This window comes from Poecilia mexicana, unplaced genomic scaffold (assembly GCF_051168715.1).
Source record: "Poecilia mexicana isolate PSO_F unplaced genomic scaffold, ASM5116871v1 scaffold_15, whole genome shotgun sequence".
Classification (NCBI taxonomy): Eukaryota; Metazoa; Chordata; class Actinopteri; order Cyprinodontiformes; family Poeciliidae; genus Poecilia; species Poecilia mexicana.
Genome location: NW_028263384.1, coordinates 18,336,222 through 18,354,756, shown reverse-complemented (window position 1 = coordinate 18,354,756; position 18,535 = coordinate 18,336,222). Strand labels below are relative to the sequence as shown.

At 39.0% G+C, this 18,535-nt stretch overlaps 2 protein-coding genes across 7 annotated transcripts; one reads left to right on the top strand and one right to left on the bottom strand.

Moving 5' to 3' along the window:
* Positions 1-127: 127 nt before the first annotated feature.
* adka (adenosine kinase a) lies at positions 128-10,622 on the bottom strand. Of its 3 annotated transcripts, XM_088013107.1 has the most exons (12): positions 9,632-9,850; positions 9,272-9,442; positions 8,165-8,239; positions 7,356-7,409; positions 4,655-4,733; positions 4,388-4,560; positions 4,207-4,315; positions 2,935-3,105; positions 2,818-2,853; positions 2,608-2,722; positions 2,438-2,524; positions 128-2,362 (listed from the first exon to the last, which is right to left on the bottom strand). In XM_088013107.1, the coding sequence occupies exons 2-12, from the start codon at positions 9,397-9,399 to the stop codon at positions 2,238-2,240; spliced, it is 1,152 nt and encodes a 383-aa protein (XP_087869233.1). In that variant the 5' UTR covers positions 9,400-9,442; positions 9,632-9,850; the 3' UTR covers positions 128-2,237. The 3 variants fall into 3 exon arrangements, with proteins under 3 accessions (XP_087869233.1, XP_014829086.1, XP_014829087.1); XM_014973600.2 differs by lacking the exons at positions 9,272-9,442; positions 9,632-9,850 and adding an exon at positions 10,493-10,622; XM_014973601.2 differs by lacking the exon at positions 9,272-9,442.
* Positions 10,029-18,366, top strand: ap3m1 (adaptor related protein complex 3 subunit mu 1). 4 transcript variants are annotated; one of them, XM_014973597.2, is made up of 10 exons: positions 10,029-10,175; positions 11,768-11,840; positions 12,159-12,470; positions 14,242-14,413; positions 14,494-14,631; positions 14,727-14,812; positions 14,896-15,029; positions 15,462-15,669; positions 16,280-16,424; positions 17,159-18,366. In XM_014973597.2, exons 3-10 carry the CDS (start codon positions 12,198-12,200, stop codon positions 17,257-17,259), a joined length of 1,257 nt encoding a protein of 418 aa, XP_014829083.1. In that variant the 5' UTR covers positions 10,029-10,175; positions 11,768-11,840; positions 12,159-12,197; the 3' UTR covers positions 17,260-18,366. The 4 variants fall into 4 exon arrangements, with proteins under 4 accessions (XP_014829083.1, XP_014829082.1, XP_087869231.1 ...); XM_014973596.2 differs by having other exon boundaries at positions 12,156-12,470; XM_088013105.1 differs by lacking the exon at positions 10,029-10,175 and having other exon boundaries at positions 11,574-11,840; positions 12,156-12,470.
* Positions 18,367-18,535: the final 169 nt, after the last annotated feature.

The window sequence follows — 18,535 nt, the reverse complement described above, 5'->3', positions numbered from 1 at the left end:
TTTTACAAACTAATTGCTTGTTCTTACAGTATTTTGATGTTTGTGTATTAATAAAGATTAGTGACCCCAATTTTTACTTAATCCACGTTTCTACTAAAAAGCCATAAATAAACAAGTTCAAATGAAATTGGCATAATTAAACTGAATTTTATTATTCTTTTTCAAACATCACAGTCTGCGACTGTTATGGACAACTTGAGCATCACTTTGAGACCAGAAAGAAAAGGTCACATAAGGCTTTTTTGGTGTATCTGGACATGGTGAAGCCTCAAATGGAGAAACATTCCCAGCAGGCACGTTTTGAAACACCTTCTCCATTACTCTGAAACTGCACACTTTTCTAAAGAATTTTTTATTAACTTTGTCAGTAGAGCTGTTCAATTTGAATTTTCTCAACATGACATAATCTAATACAAGTAGATTTTTTAAGCTGTTTGGCCCTATAATAATTAAAGTTACCCTGTGGTTTTCTTCCAAACATTTCCTCATCTTTTTTTTTTTTAAAAGCAGAGGTTTTACCGCTGACAACAGTATCAAACTTGATTAAAAAAACATCCATTTTCCATTCTCCTGATCCTGATTTAAGAAAATAAATGGTCAGTGTTCATTTCAATGCCCGCTGAGACAACTTCCAACAACTCCAACCTTTTTGAAATACCGTTTACATTTACCAGATACAGGAGTATTTTAAGCTTAGCTCCACATGAACATAAATACCAGTGTTGTAAAGCAGGTGTTTAACAACTTCAGGCTATCTTTTGTTTTTCTCACTTAAGTCAAATGGTTGAAAAAAAAAATGCCCAGAAGTATCAAAATACTGATTAGAAAGTCACCAAGTAATCACATGTAAAACTGATTAAGCTGAGTCAAGGTCAGGTTGTGGAGATTCAATTTTTTTAATAAGAAAAAGAAAATTCTAAAGTATTTATAATTTAAATAATTAAACAGTGTAAATGTATAAATTAAAGATGTTAACACTGAGCACACCATGGCCGTAATGGCACACGATGGAGGTGGCATCATGCTGTGGTGATTCTGTTCTTTGACAGAAAGAAAGAAATCAGCATTAAAGCACAAAGTGGTCTGTTGAAATGATTTGGTTTGTATTTTTCCTATGAACAAAATGAGGCTATTTTCTTGAGACATGTGAAACTTTGAGGCCTTGTTCCATCAGATGGAGTGCTGCCTGATTTAAACATCACTTCATAACAAAGACAAAATAAAAATGATTTAGTTCAGTACGGTTTGTTTTCAGAGGTTTTAACAAGGATTCAACCTTTCATAATACACACTCTGATGTGAATCCTAATGAAAATATTTCAGTGTTCAGGGATAATTTTAAGAAATTAATGTAATGATAAATGCTCCAAATTTATATCTGTAATAAGCAGAACGAAACCGTTTCAGCCAGATTAAGTATTTCCCTTAGGGCATGAAGACATTTCGCTCCTGCAGATGCTTTTCACGTTAAACTCACTATTACTTTACCAAAACTGGTTCACAGTCCAGGACCAGAATTATCCTCGTCCAATCAGCACCATGTGTAGTAATTTCAGAGCTAGGACTAAAAGAAGAAGAAGAAAAAAAAGGCCCACAGTTCACCTAAAACACGTCAAACTGACCCGTTTAAACAGGATGAGCTGAGGTGGAAGCTTTGTGGCCACTAAAAATTGTGCATTAAAAATAAAGACATTTGGTTTTTCCAACTCCTCAAAGCAGATAAAACACTGATCTAAAATTCTTGCTGAAAGTTTCACAGCTATATCTTCAAAAAACCCGTCGCGATAGTGGTGTTTTGCTCTGTAGTCCACGTTTGTGCTTGAAGTCGGTCTCTGAAACCCACTGCAGAAGCGAGAGGCGAGATGAGAGCGCTTGTAGCGACGTCTGTGAGGCGTCTGCGCAGCCAGAGGAGGAGGAACTCCAACAGGAAAAAGGTGTTGGATTTTTTGCATAAAGCAAACTAGAAACTCGCAACCCTATTTTCTTAATTGTCAACAAGTACAAAAAAACCCCCCTCTGATCTTGGCTGAATGGTCCTCTGCTGACCTCTTGAGGACAAAATGGAGACAGACAAGACATCGACAGGCAAGTAAAGATATGCAGACGCTTTAAAAAGAACTGACATTTGGTGACCAATTAAAAAAAAAACAAAAACAAAAAAACAATGGGGATCTGAAGAGCAGAGGCAGTGTGGGTTACGAGGTTTTCAGGCTGAAGGAAGAGCTTTGCGGCGTTCCTCATTTGAAGTCAGGCTTTTCTGGGAAGGTGCAACCTGCTCGTCTGATGATGACGTTAGCAGAGTAATGTGCTGCCCGGACGCACTGATCCAGAGGTTTCTCCTGGACAAGTCCAGACAGGAAGCCTGCAACACCCAGAGGACAACGTTACTGTGACTGCAGAGGTAAAACAAGAGATACACAAAGTCAAATATTCTTACCTCCGACAAAAGCGTCGCCTGCACCATTTGTGTCAACAATGTCCTTCGGGTCAATCTTGAGGACAGGGAATGTCTCAATCTTATCACCTAAGCAGACAAGAAAAGACTTCAGTCTGGGAGCATGAAAATAGAGATTAAAGACAAAAACATGGAGAGAAAGAATCTCTTACTGAGGGCCATGATAGTTTCATCCTTTCCCTGGGTAAATACAACAATTCTCTGTCTCTTTGTGTTAACTTTGGGTAACGCCTGGGCTTTCTTGGCAATCTCCTTAATGTCTTTAGTCTGGGGCGGCAAAAAGTAAAAGAAAACTTAACATTAACAGAACATGTTAATGGATGCACAAAAAACAAGAACAACACAGAAGAAAGTCCACTCACCTCAAAGTCCTGCTCCTTAGCAAAGGCTGCTGCCTCCTGAATAAGCAAATGTATCACAATCATGATTCTGATTTACATCAAGCACAACAGATCAATATGTGGTAATCACTGTCTTACCGATTCATTGCCGAATAACACGTCGATGTAAGGCATAACCTGCATGAGGTTGTCCTTGAAGAACTGGCAGATGAAAGGTGCAGAAAGGTTCATGCAGAATAGCTTGTTCTTTTCAGAAGCGTGCTTTGCCACTTTCAGGATGGACTCCAAAGACACAGTCAGGAAGAAACCCTGGGAAAAACAATCACACTGTTATTAAAACAGGCCGGACATCTAGAGCAACTAATAAATCACTTACAGCAATAAATCGACAGGGGTAATTTTAACAGACAAGAAAATCAGGGCTAATTTCCTACTTTTACAGCTAATATCAATAATACTCCTAAATTAGCCATTTAGCAAGAGGTCCTCAATTGATTCTGATTTTTTCCCCATCCTCTTCTCCTCTCTTAATTGTACAATTGTTTAACTAAGCCATTAAGATAAATAGAATTAAAATGATAAAAAAAAGCAAAAACTTAAAATATCTTTTTAATCCACTGAGTCTAACTTTACTATTAAGTGAGATTTTCTCTCTAGTAGTTCAGCCCACTTTTACTTTCGACCCAACCTTTATTGAGTGTTTGTTTAGCTCTACTGTTACTTAAGCTGTAACTTTCCTTCACCTTCCACATACATCTTCACCCTCTGTCGCTTTAGTTCATTCATTTCTTATTTGTTTTGCTCCATCCTTCTCTTTGGGTGCAGGACCTTTTTTTCCTGGGGAAGCTTTTCTCCTCCCTGCATTTTGAACACACTTATGAAACCTGTCAACCGCATCTCATCTCCACTGAGTTACTTTATCTCCACAGTGAGTTAGAGATAAAGTAACTCATTAAAGCTTTCTGAAGAGATTTTAAGAGGTTAACTAAAAATATTTCACAGCATTTATGCACATAGGGATTAAAGCGATCTCAGCTACTCTGGACTGCTGAGCATTCACTAATTTTAGGTCTAAGTGGAGCAGAAGCTCCACAGCTGCTGTGTTTGGATGTTATTCCTCAAGAGACTTATCGCTCCGTCTTTAATTATTAAAGATATGCAGATTACTACAAACCTCCTCTGAGGTAAAGCTGGTTTTAATTCAGTGATTAAGCCTGTATTAGGTACTGGAACAATGGTGTCTGATTGCACCATATTTAAAGGGATCCTGCCTGTGCGTGGGTGGATATCTGTGTCCTCAGTTTGCAGCAGCAGCACTCATACAAATTAGACACTCAACATTAGGCATTAAGTGACCTAATTTTGAAGCTCTAAAAAAAAAAAAAAACCTTTGTAGGTTAATAAACTCACAGCAATATAGTAGACTTTAGCTTTTTCCACCAGCTCCCAGTTTTTTTCCAAGTCTAAATGCTTCTCCTTCTTATAACAGTTGGCAGCTGCTAGGTTAGCTACCAAAGACCTGGGAGACAGAAACAATATAATGAGACATTCATCATTAACACACTTTACAACTCTCCTTTTAATCACTGACCTGTTATCTCCGGTGATGCAAGCAGCGCACGTCCCCGTGGGCTCTTGGTCTTGCTCGTAGTAATGGGCGTCCACATGGGCCTCCGCCGCCTTCTGCTTGAGGATCTCTCCAAACTTATCTTTCCCAATGCAGCCGAAGAACGTGCCGACTTTGTGGGGCTCTTGGATCATCCACTGTGGGTCGCCGCAACATCTTACATTAGCAACCGGCCAATCAAGTCTTCACGCGGAAACGAACGTTTGTGGCTTCGGAGTGTGTGTGACTGACCTGAGCGATCTTAATCGAGTTCTGAGTGGCTCCACCGGCGTGATACTCTACTTTGAATTTTTTTACAAGCTCATCAAATCTAAACATGTGAAAATAAAAAAATAAAAAAATCTGAATTTATTCATCAAAGCAAGAGTAACCAATATAACATGATGTTTATATCAATGCGGATTTTAATATTGAAAAATAAAAAAATTTTCCGCCCCATTTTTATTCTGTAAATACATCATAAAGCACTATATTTATTTTCTCTGCCCATTAAAAATCAGGACAAGGTTTTGCTTCGTAAACGGAGATCGTCTCCTAATCCTTTCAAACTTCTACATCTATCCAGAAACCTGCAGCACGTTTTCCTTCTTTTGTGGTTCATGCCACTCACATTTAACTCATATAGGTCATAATCTTTAAAGAGACAATTGGAATCAGCCTTAATCAGACCTCTAAGTATATCGGCATCGACCCGTAAAACCACGATGCGGTTCATCTCTGGTGCCAAGACAAATCTTTAAACGAGATCTGGGAGATGTTTTAATCTACTAAGTTTTCAACAAAAAGATATAATACGAGAAGATATAATATGAGAAAATTATTTGCTGTAGTAATAAATCTATCTATGAAAGTTATTTAAACATAAACACTTCAGTTTATCACAATATCATAATTAAGCCCAGATATAGATATTTAATTTTGTCTAATAGAAATCCACTGCTGGTCAAAATCTAATGAAAACAATTGAGATCAGCTGATTATTTTCTTTTTTAAACATGCATCCTTTTGGGTTTAGGTAACGCAGTTAATAGATGTAAACCAATATCCTTGCATGGAATTGTTTTAAAAAAAAAAAAATCCAAACAAAGAATAAAATGCACACCACACCAAATGTGGTGTGCATCGGTAGTCTCAGATCTTCACGCTGGTCGGCACAAAACTGTAACTGTGACGTAAGGCTGACCAGAGCTGAACTGTGCCTCCCTGTCTTATTGCTGCTCGTTCTTCTGAGAGACGCTCTGCTTGCAGCGCTGCTAGATCGTTCCGGTCCAACGGTTCACGCTCCTGGCGCTAAACTCATAGTTATGTCTGATAGCAAACGGCATCGTTTGCCGGTCCACTGCTAATCTAGAAGAGAAATGTTGTTTCGGGTTTTCAGTGACGTAAACCAGAAGCCAATCAACGAATGCGGACAGCTGTCGAGCAAAAACGTTTCCGCACATCACGCACAAAAACAGAGAAGAGCCACATAGGATCTACTAATGGAGATGAATCTGGCCAGCGCAGAAGTGGTTAAAGATGTTCTAGTGGAGAAAAGGCTGAAAAGACTAAAGTAGCACAGTCTACTACTGAGATAATTACAGCAGTTCTCTAATTGTGACCTTTAGAAACTTTTATTGTACCTCCCTTATCTGACAAACAAACATGGATCCGTCCAGTCCCGTTTGCCAACAGTACATTATGGTCATTACTGTAGATCTGAGCAACTTTAGGTGAGAAGCAATTTTCTGATTTAAGATCACATTAATGCCTTATTGGAATGTTTTCTTGTCTTACCCAAGTTGAAGACTAGTTAAGAGAAATGGGCTGGTGTCTGATGTCAGCTTTATGCCACAGCAAAACTAAAACCAGTGACGATGTCTCTGATTGAAGCATTTCAGATCTTTTTATAACATACTAATGACTCGTCTGTGTCCCTTTGTAGATTTTCTGACAACAGCTGTGACTGGAAGGCCAGGAACATTGTAACATGGCATCTCTGCAGAAAGCAGCGTCACACTTTTCTCAAAATAAATACACAACACACGCATGACTGACCGCTGATTATACAATCCATGTCATTTTTGTCTGTTGCGTAATGCATCGCAGCCGTGCGTCCTTGTTTTCCCCTTTGGGCTAAAGCCTGTTTAATTGACTCATAGATTTTAGTTTGCCGGACCTGCAGAAGAACAGTCGCCTTCGAGCTGTCAAGTGTGTGTTTGCAGATATATTATTAGGAACAGCAACAACCCCACTGTTGGTAAAGGTCCTGAGAGGAAGTGAGGGGTCAGAGAAGGGGAAGCGATGAAGCAGAGGGGGAAAAACATTTAGTTGTCTGTTGTAAAAAATAAATAAATATATATAGTCAATATGATGTTGCTGTCAGAGATAATTATGAGAAAGTCTGACAGGGTGAACAAGCAGGTGTCTACCTGCAAAGAGCAACATCTTCTGCTCTACAAATCCATAGAAGAAAGAGAGGATTCAATTTAAATCATTTATCCCCCAAAAGATTTAAATCTGAAATGATTATCAACAAAATTTCAAATTCATAAGGGGCAAAAAGAGGGCGATCCGGTCCAGATCAGTGTGAACAAACTCTCACATTCTGCTCTCTTATCTCCTGCTGTTAAATGTTTGCTTTGTGGCTCTGGTCTCGGTGGGACTGGGGAGGTGAAGTGTCCCGCTCTGTCATTGGACGAGACCGTCTCACTCTGCTCAGCTCGCTGCGCTACCATTGGCCGTCTGCGCAGGAACAGAGGTCAATGGTAGCAGCTTTCTTGTGTGTGCCTGTTTTGGCTGGCCCTCTCCAGAACAGAGAGGCGCAAACTCGGGATGATTTCGGACGCATTTTTCCCCTCGCTGCAAAAACCCCTAACAGAAGTTCACATGTGTGGTGGCGCTAATGTCACAGGTACTCTACAGTAAATGTTGCAACACAGGAGGTACGAACAGTGCTTTGTGCTTGTCCTCAGCCAGGATCTGATCATTGGGCTTCAGAGAGTACCTGCAGATGATTAAAAAAAAAGGGGGGGGGGAAGGAATTCAATATTAATTACATTTCCTAAAACATCCAACAGTATTCATATCATACGGTAAATCAATTTCTGTCTGCATAAAAAGTCCATTTCCAAATCAATGTGCTAATCAGAGAGCAATTTCCTTGAAAGAAACACAAAGGTTTGCTGGGGATTAAAGGGCAGTTTTAGTCCTGCTTTAGTGAGGCCAAATTAGACCTGAGGCTGGCCGGTTCAGCTCTAATCCAGGAGTTTACGCAAGGGGCTTCTGACTGGACACGGAGCTGGAAACCAAAGCAGCCCTTTGCCCTGTTAAATCTGGTCCACTGGAGACCGAGAGAGCAGGTCCTCAGGGCAGATTCAAGACTCAGATGAGTCTCTGGATTACTGCAGGACTGATGAGAGTAATTCATTTTGCAGGGATACTGTACCAAAACAAAGAGCCATGGACTGACAGCTAATTTATGTTCAGGATGCATTAAAGCAATGGATCAGCTGCTTTTTTCTGTGCTTATTGGCTTCCTTCCTTATCGATCACAAACCTAAATTAATCTCTTTCCTCTATAATCTCCCCGTGACCTCACCGATAACTAAACACAGGATGTCAATTGATCTGGAGTCGCTCATTGCGTACTTATTTTGCTTTGCCTACTTAGAACATTTGCAGCAACAAATCGATAAAAACCACTTGCACGGAAAAATAGATTTCTTTTTTTTTTTGTATCGTTTTATTATTTAAACTTACTTGTCCAAGAAGTCTTTATCAACAACAGCACAGATGTCGAGTAAGGGGTTTCCCATCCCAAAGAGCAAGTTGGAGCTGCAAGAAAAACAGAAACGTGGATGAAATTTTAACTGCTGAGTAAGGAGTAAGAGTAAGCTTCTTAGACAGAACCGTCTTTGAGAGAAAAGCTTGATAAATAATTTAACAAATCTAAAAATAACACTATTCATATGTAGCAACCTTACATAATTAAATTTTTTTTATTTAAATTATTAAAATATGCTGCTGAAAGACATTTATTGTTAGAATTATTTTTATTAATGATTATTTTAAGTATTTATATACATTAAATGTGCATGATATCGATTATATTCATGTAATTTTTAAATAATGGATTCAAAACATTTTCCTAAATTAATGTTTATTTCATATAACAGCAGCTACATTTTTAAAATAGTTATCTTAAATCTCAAAATAATCTACAGAGCTCAGTATAGAGTGGAGAGACATTTTTTTTCTTTACATTTAGAAGAAAAAGAAAACCCTGAGTGTGCAGTACTACTTTTGCAAAAACTGTAACTTCACGCGAGAAAAGCAGAAATAGCGCAAATAAAGCAGATGTTTAAACAGCATTCACAAAAAAAAAGAGATGCATGTGGTCAGTGGTGAGGATCTGGGCAACCATGCATGCAATTATATTATGACACTCGCAGCGAGCCAGTCCACCGACAGAAGTAAACTGCATACTTCTGCATTTTTCCAAGACAACGAAACTAACCGCAGGGGCAGACCATCTGATAACCTCATGGTCTTGTGATGCCAACAGACAAGAAAATGAAAAAAAAAATAAAATAAAAAAATAAACAGTTACACTGCACGTCTGCACTTTGTATCATGTAATAACACCAGCACCTAAAACCTGTTAAGCAATTGGGTAACCTATTACAGAAAGAAAGAAAGGTTATGAGGTTATGGTGCAACCTCTACTCTCTGAGAACAGACAGAACTAACAAGTTAAAACCCCTGGATTTATTATGAGTAAGCAGACCAGGGGGAATGAGGATGTGAGTAATACAGAAAGTCAGAATAGTAATGGCGCTTTTTTCGCTCCTGCAAGAATGAGCGTACTCGCCGTTTCCATAAACTTGTCGGTGTTTGTGGGAAAACTGCAGATGGCCAAGTGGTGTCACTGACAGATGCTCGCTCCATATGAACATGTGCTGCCATATTTCCCAGGAAGCCTCTCTGATGCACATGGAAGCTTTTCAGGAACCAAACGCAAGGAACCGGTCACCAGAGCTACAGAGAAACGCATCAACATCTGAAATTGACATCTAACCAGAGGACACCGCACCCTTACTATCATCTCCCTCAACACACCCATCTGGTAGTATGCAGTCTGATGATTAATGGGCTTGTGCAGCCAATTACACTAACCCAGTGCCCAGATCTGCTCTGCTGGTTGTACCTCCATCAGTCTGCTCTTACCTCACAGAAGACATGGTGTTCTTCTCTCCCGGTATGTGTGCACCAGCAAGACACTGACAGACCTGTTGAGCAACCTTAAAAAAAAACCGGTTCTGAAAAGACTAAGCTTTGGGGGGGAAAAGAAACAATTTGAGCTCAGCTCAGCGTGCGGGCGGATCGATTCCTTTTCCCTGCATCTACAGCTCCTCCTACTGGGGACTGACTGATTGGAGGCATCTGAAGAAGGAAGGGCCACGGCAACCTGCCTCTGCCCGATGATTGGCTTGCTTCTCAGACTTCTGCTATGTTTTACTGCACCGCTCTAAGCTTCGTTTCCCCCTCATGAGAAGCGTCCCGATTACTGCGGCTTATATGAATTAGGTTCTGATCTGATTTCTTCACAGTGAAACGGGGGGAGAAAGAAGAATAACACTGTCCAATGCAGACCGCGTGATCACTTGGCTGTCCTTTGTTGTCTTTGGAGGCTGGCGCAGGATGGATCCTGCGTGGACAGTCTCCAGGACACCGGTCCGGGCATTTCTGAAGCTGGTCATGCTGAACTAAGGTTAAATATTTTCCCAGCTAGCACTGTTGCACTTAAGGGGCGGCTAATGGTTAAATCTTAGCTGTCGGTGTTAAAGAATAACAAGATAAAGACACTTTGCAGGAGGACTGTTTCCACAGCGTTGGTTGAGGAACATTACAGACTCGAGACACCACTGCATAAATGGGCAAAGCCGTTATATAAATGGCTAAAGTGTTGCACCTGGGGTAACACTTTACACAACAATTGATTTGGCGCACAAATCGCGACTCGGGTAAACGCTGTTTCGTCCCCTGTTGCTGAAAAACAAAGGAGCCGTCAAAGCGGATTTTAGTCACCTTAGTTCGGCAGCAGCCTTTTTGCTCGGAGACTCTGTCTTTTCATCCTCGGAAAGTTTGGGTTTCTTTGCTTTGGGTTCATCAGAAGCCATGGCTGTTCAAACTGAGCACGTTGCAATCGCCTTATGAAAAGCGGTCATGCAATGTTGAATTTAAACCCCGAGTACAGACTCGCAGGTATCAATAGCCAAAAGTTGCGTCGTGTTAAATAAATACATAATTTAAGTTAATAGTTTTGCAAAGGTTAAGAATTTATTTTACTGTGCCTTCGTATGTTTTAATGTTCGTGTCACATCCACAGTCATTTATAACTTCTCCACTAACTGACAATGTGAGGTTTGTTGTTAAAATGTATTTGTTCACTTAAGAATTGCTATATTTATTTATTAAATAATTTATTATTTTTAGATTTGTGCATGTTTGCTCATTTGCACGTGTTTTGTTTCCCATTCAATTGTTTTCTTCAGTGACAAGTGGATTTGGACAATCTTTAGGGTCCTGCACCAGGACTATGAAGTAATTTAGTAAACTCTCACAAAGTAATAGAACCATTATACATGCAATAAAATCACGTTTTAGGAAAAAATAATTCTATCTGTATAACTTATTTCAACACCAAGACAATTATATAATGAAAAAGTACATTGCAGTGGCACAATCAAGGAAAGTAAGACAAAGTTGGGAACTGAAATGAATGTTCCAGTTAATATAACTAGAACAATTAAAAAAACCTCTAAATAAGTGAGTTTTAATCTTGATTTAAATGAAATTAATGCTTAAGCATTTTATTTCAGTTTTCTGGAAGTTTGTTCAAGATCAGAAGAGCATTGAAACTACATTGTAATTATTAAGGTACCATAATAATATAACCGTACACGTTGTCGTTTGACCCCTTCTTATCACACTGATTTTTAAGTTTATAAGCTTAAAAATAATGTAACTACTTAAAAATAGCCTTAAAAAGATAACATGGTACAAAGTCTGTGAATTTCCCTGAAAGAAAAGGAAGTGTTTACCACTATTGGAACTACAAATAGTGCCTACAAGACTTTACTCAGGGAATAATCTCTCCACAGCTAAACGCAAGGCGCCGGGTTATAGCTGCCCACAAATTGTGCCTGATTATAAAAGAGGTGAAAAAAGTCTTTAAGGTAGTTAGTCTACTACACTCATTGTTTTTCCAAGCTGTAAAAGACCCATAGAAATATTTGAACACTTAAAAAAATTAAGTAGGCTTTATTTTGTGACTTTGACTTTTTTTTACACGTGACCCAGTTGTGTTTACGTGGGCAAACATCTGCAGGCGTCTCCATCAAATCTTGTCAGCACAATCAGCTGCAGTTAGCAGGTAAACTTTTTACAATCTTACAACTTTCATTTTAATATATTATGTTTAACGCTTTAGAATAATCATGACACTTGTAAGTGTCCGATTAATTTGTTTTTAAAGCTGGTAAATGTGTGCGAAGTCCGACTGCTAACCAGAACGAGAAGTCAACTGATGCGAAAGTTAATTTGACTTAACAGGAAGTAAAGCTGGCTAACAACTTGAAATAATAACATTTTGCAGGTATTAATTAGAGTAAGTTACTATAAAACACATGCGAACAAGTTATGCTTGTCAGTCTGCTGATTCTGAGTTGGTCTATTGAATTTTTTTCAGTAGCAAACCAACAACAACCACCTCATCACTGTTCCTGCTGAGATGATCAACAGCCTGTTTCTGATCAGCCACTCTGGAGACATCTTCCTGGAGAAGCACTGGAAGAGTGTCATTAGCAGGAGTGTGTGTGACTACTTTTTGGAGGCCAAGGAGAAGGCAGGGGACCCAGAGAATGTGGCCCCAGTGCTGCAGACCCCACACCACTATCTCATCTCTATCTACAGGGGCAAACTCTTCTTCCTCTCAGTTACCCAGACTGAAGTCCCCCCACTCTTTGTCATTGAGTTCCTGCACAGGGTGGCAGATACTTTTCAGGTGGGAGTTTAAACTATTTAAATTGATCATACCTGTAATAATTAATTTGTTTGCTTTATTTGCAGCAGAATGGATAGTTGCTGCTGCTCTATTTTTTAAAAATAAAAACGTATAGATCAGTTATACAGTTTTTTGTGTTAAGTTTTGTGATAATGTCATGAAGCCGTAGTATTTTTGTCTTAGGATTTTTATTCTTTGAAAAAAGTAGAAGCATAACAAAACTATCAATCCACACCTTTTTATGATCTTAAACAGATGACAACAGATGTTAGCTGAGTGTTACACGGTGGTTTTATGGTGGAGGTTGTTATGCAAATGTTTACCTGGAATCCTTATCCCTGCACTCTTTGTTTCCTGTGTTGCATTTGAAAAATGTCTTTTGCCTTGCATTAGCCGTGTATTTATTAAAAATATTTACACACATTTACAACTGCAAACACATCTGCTGCAACGGACCGGCATTAGATTCTAATGTGTATTGACTGTGAGGAGAAAATACTATAGTTTCACTAGGTTTCCACAAAAATATATAGCATGAGCTAATTACTTTTATTCTGAGTGAAAAAGCAAAGGTTATTCTTGCTGCTAAATTAAAATATGCATTTATTTACATACCAGGTTTTACAGTTATAATCACCCAGCTGGCTAGTGAGTATTATCAGTCCTATTATAGAGCATTTTTCATGTCTACAAGTGTATTCAAGACATTTAAAAACAGATGGACTAGCATACTGTAAATAACATATTATCAATGATGATATTCAGTAGATTAAAAAAATTAGGTAGACAAATCAAATAATTACTAAGGATGAATTACTGATTAAACAAATTTGTGTCCAGTTTGACAGCGCTGGAAGCAAATACTGAAATGTGCAAAGATTGTAAAATAAAACAAAAACAAACGATAATAAATACCAAAAGTGATCTTAAGGAAGACTGTTCCAAAGATGAGGGATAATATAAATAAATAACGTAACGCCTCACTGTGAGTTTTATGTCTCATTTTAAGCATTAACAGAAGACCTGGAGGTTCTGATGGGTTTGGGAAATAGATCCAAATAGTACACAGCAACAGGTGGGGGAAGGGATAGTTCTTATGTTTCTCTATATGCCATAAAGCTGAAGAAAACTCATGTTACTCCAGATCTTTCTCTGGCATTTTATTTAAAGGACTCTCCAACATAGGAACAATGTTACAGAACAATTTAGTGGTTTTAAAACCATAAATTGCTAAAACGATGTTATACCTCGATACCACTAACTCCTCATGCCTTCACTTCTATATGTACAAGGGATATCTTGCATTTTTCCAAACGATAAGGGCCAAGTCATTGTACTGCAGGCAGAGGATAACTGATTGGAATCATGGGAATGTGGTTTTATTCATGATGCATCAAATTGTTTTGTTGTGCTTCTCCTTTTTTTCAATGAAGCACTGTTTTGGCGTAGAAAAGAGGAATTGTTCTGCAAACGTACCACTATCATTGTCGGCTTTGTGTGACTTAATTCTGTCAATTTGAATGGTTATTCCTTACAGTTAGTGAAAACTTAAACCTCAGTTTCTTACAGAATGAAATAGTTATACAAGAATATGGAGCAAGGTCCATTAAGACCCAGAGTTTAAAAACTGAAAAACCTGCTTCTGTTTTACTCTAGAGACACCAGTCAGAGTTAATCTTCTGTTTTGCCAGAAAGAAATTCCACATGTTGACCCCTGGAGCCGAGAAGGCTGTTCTGACCTCGGTGAGACATTTTTCTTCTTTATCCACAGGATTACTTTGGGGACTGCTCAGAGGTTGTGATCAAGGAGAACACGGTGACTGTTTACGAGCTTCTGGAGGAGATGTTGGACAACGGGTTTCCTCTGGCAACAGAGTCCAACGTCCTCAAGGAGATGATAAGGCCTCCGACCATCCTGCGGTCGGTCGTCAATACGCTCACAGGTAATCAGAGGTCAGCTGAGGCTGCAAGAGCCAAACTATATGTAAAGTCTTTATTCCTACTTGCGTCCTGTGTTTTCCAGGAGGCAGCAACGTCGGGGGAACGTTGCCTACAGGCCAGCTGTCTAACGTTCCCTGGAGGCGGGCAGGTGTTAAATACACCAATAATGAGGCTTATTTCGATGTGATAGAGGAAATCGATGCCATTCTGGACAAATCGGGTAAAACAAATTAACGTATTCAACGATATCATCGAATATATTTGCTAAAGGTTTTAATGCATTTCAGAATGTAACTAGAATCGTGTGTTCTGCAGGTACGACTGTCTTTGCAGAGATTCAGGGTGTGGTTGAGGCCTGTGTGAAGCTCACTGGGATGCCTGATCTCACCCTGTCCTTCATGGTGGGTCCGTTTTATTTCAGCATGCGTTAGTAGTTGTATTTGACACGGTGTGCCATTAACCGAGTTTTTTCGAATCTTTTAAGAATCCACGACTCCTTGATGACGTGAGCTTCCACCCGTGCGTGCGTTTTAAGCGCTGGGAGTCGGAGCGCGTCTTGTCCTTCATCCCGCCAGACGGAAACTTCAGGCTCATGTCGTATCACGTCAGCTCTCAAAAGTAAGCACAGATGTCCCTGTGTTGTACATTGACTTACAAAACCATCTTGAGTTTTCTATGTTTTGTTTCAAACTGCATTATGGTGAAGTTTAAAAAAAAAAAAAGTTACTGCGTTTTGGAACCAATTTTTGCCAAAATTACACCTCCTGGTATTTTGTTCAATGTCTTTTCAGCTTTGAACAGTTAGAGCAAAAATGACGATTCTTGAACGCAGCACTTGTAGTAAACCATTTAACATGTAATTGAGCAGCCCTGATATAGAGGATGATTTTTTTTATTTCTTCTCAAGGTCAGTCAGGTTGGCAGGAGAATGTGTATAAGAGCATATTCTCTAAATATACTCTCATGTGTGAATCCAGTAGAAAGCCTGGTGCTAATCAGCGTTGACTCATTACTGACGGAGGCCTGCTCTGTGTGCGTTTTCTGTCCCAGTCTCGTAGCCATCCCGGTGTACGTGAAGCAGAACATCAGCTTCTTGGAGACGGGTTCTTGTGGTCGTCTGGACATCACAATTGGGCCCAAGCAGACCATGGGGAAGACGGTGGAGAACTTGACGGTCACTATTCCAATGCCTAAATCTGTGCTCAGCGTCAATCTCACAGCCACTCAGGGAACCTACACCTTTGACTTAACAACCAAGGTAATCAGCCAGCATGGCCTTCCTCACCAGTGATGCATGACGGGTAACTGACTTTAATATGCCAGCAATAGATGCTATACTTTAAGTAAAAGCTGGTAGGAACTCAAACGCATCCCTTTTTTTATCTGTCCTATTATGAACACAGATATTCAAAATTCTATTGGGAGTTTTATGTGTTATGAGTTGAAACTAGATTAAGCTTTTTAATAACAAATGCTGAAAATGAGTTAGGGGTGAAACAAAGGGTCAGTATGTAGAGAAGTCCCCATGTGCCTTCTGGAGTGAGGGTGCTGCTTTAGAGGGAACATTGTTAGTACATGGCACTGTTTATTTTTTATTGAAAATAATAATTTTTTTCCCTCAATGCATAAATAAATGTACTCCTAAATAAAGCCTTAGTCAGAATATATTTATCCTGTTGCAGTAAAATGGGAATATATCAAAAGACATTAGACATGTCTTTGCCAGGCATGCTAGTAATTGTGGAGGGCAAGTGAAGCATTTTTATATACACCACCGGCTGGTCAGTGCAGATGTTAGAACCTGGCGGTGAGAATAAAAGCGGCGTTTTGTTGTATTACCCTGACCTCAAACACTCGTTCTGTGGTAGGTGGTCCTTTGGGACGTCGGGAAACTTAACCCCCAGAAACTCCCCAACCTGCGAGGAAGCATCAGCATTCAGACGGGCTCCCCGAAGCCTGAAGAGAACCCCTCGATCAACATTGGTCTGCAGATACAACAGCTGGCCATATCAGGTGACGATCAAAGATCAGCAGGAACTAAAACTGAGCTTTTACTGAAGCTTAACATTTTTATGTGTCTAAATGGTGACAGATCATGATGTCAGAATGTGAACACTGTAATGAACACAGGGGTGTTTAAATCTTGTTGTGAATTTTCTTGTTCAGCTCCTTATTAAAGAACAGCAAGTTGTGCAAAAAGAAGTGAAACGTTGAAAAGTTAGAAGTGCGTTCAGATGTGTAAAGAAGCTGACATTAAGTGAACCTGTAAACGTTTTAACGAAGTTTAGGTTCATCCTGAAATTTCACTTAGGAAATTGGACTTAGGAAAATTACTTGTTTGCTTATTTAATACTATATTAAACAGTGGAGCTATGAAAATAATAATAATAATAATAATAATAATAATAATAATAATAATAATAATAATAGGCATTATAAATATGAATATTTAAAGATTAGGTAGTTCTAAAAGACTGTCTCATGGAAAGTAAAAAAAAAAAATACCATGCAATAATTTTGCAGGAGATTTTAGGAAGCGGACATTGTTGTCTTTAGAGCCTCAGAAGTGAGTCTTTGTTTTTCATTATAGAAAGAAAATGATGCATCAAAGGGCCTAAATGTTATAATAAGCAAACACTCAGTATTCCATGGAACTAATTTTAGGATTTTAAAGGTTGAAGTAGCAGTAAATTCATTCCTAATTTGGCTTCCCATTCTCTTTTTCTTTTTTTTTTTTTTCTTTCCAGGTCTCAAAGTGAGTCGTCTGGACATGTACGGAGAGAAGTACAAACCATTTAAAGGGGTCAAATATGTGACTAAAGCGGGAAAGTTCCAGGTCCGGACCTGAGCGAGGCAGGAAAGCTCAGCATTCCGATGCACCAAACAGGGGAGCGAGGGTTACCACACTGCCGAGTCAGCGACAAGTCTTACTTATCTACATCTGCATGGTCAATAATGAAGAACTCTGCATTCTAACAGCTATTTATTACACCGCGTAAACCATGCTTGGTATTGTATTTTAAATTTATATGACTGCAAAGGGAAGCCTTAAAATCAATGTGATTTCTGTTTGTTGGGTTTAGATGTAACGCATCATATGGAGAATTTTCCATTTGCTGCACGTGTATTTCTGTATCTAACATGCTCAACATGTTGCAGAAGGGGAATATTTTTTTTGCTTTAAAAACAAGCTCCCTGCCTTGCTTTACGCGACATCTCTTGAACTTGAACATTACAGTCTGCACGCTGCCTTAAGAGTTTGAAGGAATACCTTTGAAAGGGTTTTTACGTGATACTAGTTGGCGGATTTTATTATAATAATTTCAGATGAAACTTTGGGAAAAATGTATGTACTGCCTACATTCTGAGTGGTTGCGATGCAGATATGTCTGCACACATTCAGCGTTCAATTCAGTGGCCTTGTGAGAGGAGTTGTAAGAGCTCTGTAAACACACACTACAGCACAAGCTGCAAGCTCAGGAGACTTGAGGGAAGTATGTTGAAAACTGTATTATTTAAAGAACACAGTAAAAATGTGACATTGGGATGGTGTGGGTCCGATTTGGTTATTCAGGTGTTTTTTTGGGGGAGAGGGAGTAACTGTAGAAACTACATGTTGTTGAATCCAGCTGTTTTCTCTGAGCAGAGAATTTTTAATCACTATTAGAAAAATATCCTATTTAAGAAGATAATGTAAGAACCTCTAAACCAGATGCCTTATTGTGAAATCTTTATACTCCTTCTTGTGTTTTTTTGTTGTCTTTGTATCCAAGCTGCCAGATTAGCTTTTTGTTTGAAGATCCTTTTTGCGGTGCCTTTCTACATGCTGAATTTTCTCCTGCTATTTTTGTGTAAACTTTTATCCCAAAATCTAAATGAGACATTTGTCCAAAGCTCAAATGTTAACTATGATGAAGAAAATGTAATAAATTACCTTCCAATCATGTGCCACAAATCTAGATTTTTTTTTTTGTTAACATGACTCATCTGTTATATTTTGAACGCATCTTCTGAAATGCAGCTAGTGATGTTATTCAGAGATGAAGTGAGGAAACGTTGCAAATTGACATCGGAGGCAGAGAGGAGCGCCGCTTTTCTGACCTCGGTTGTTTTATGCATTAAAA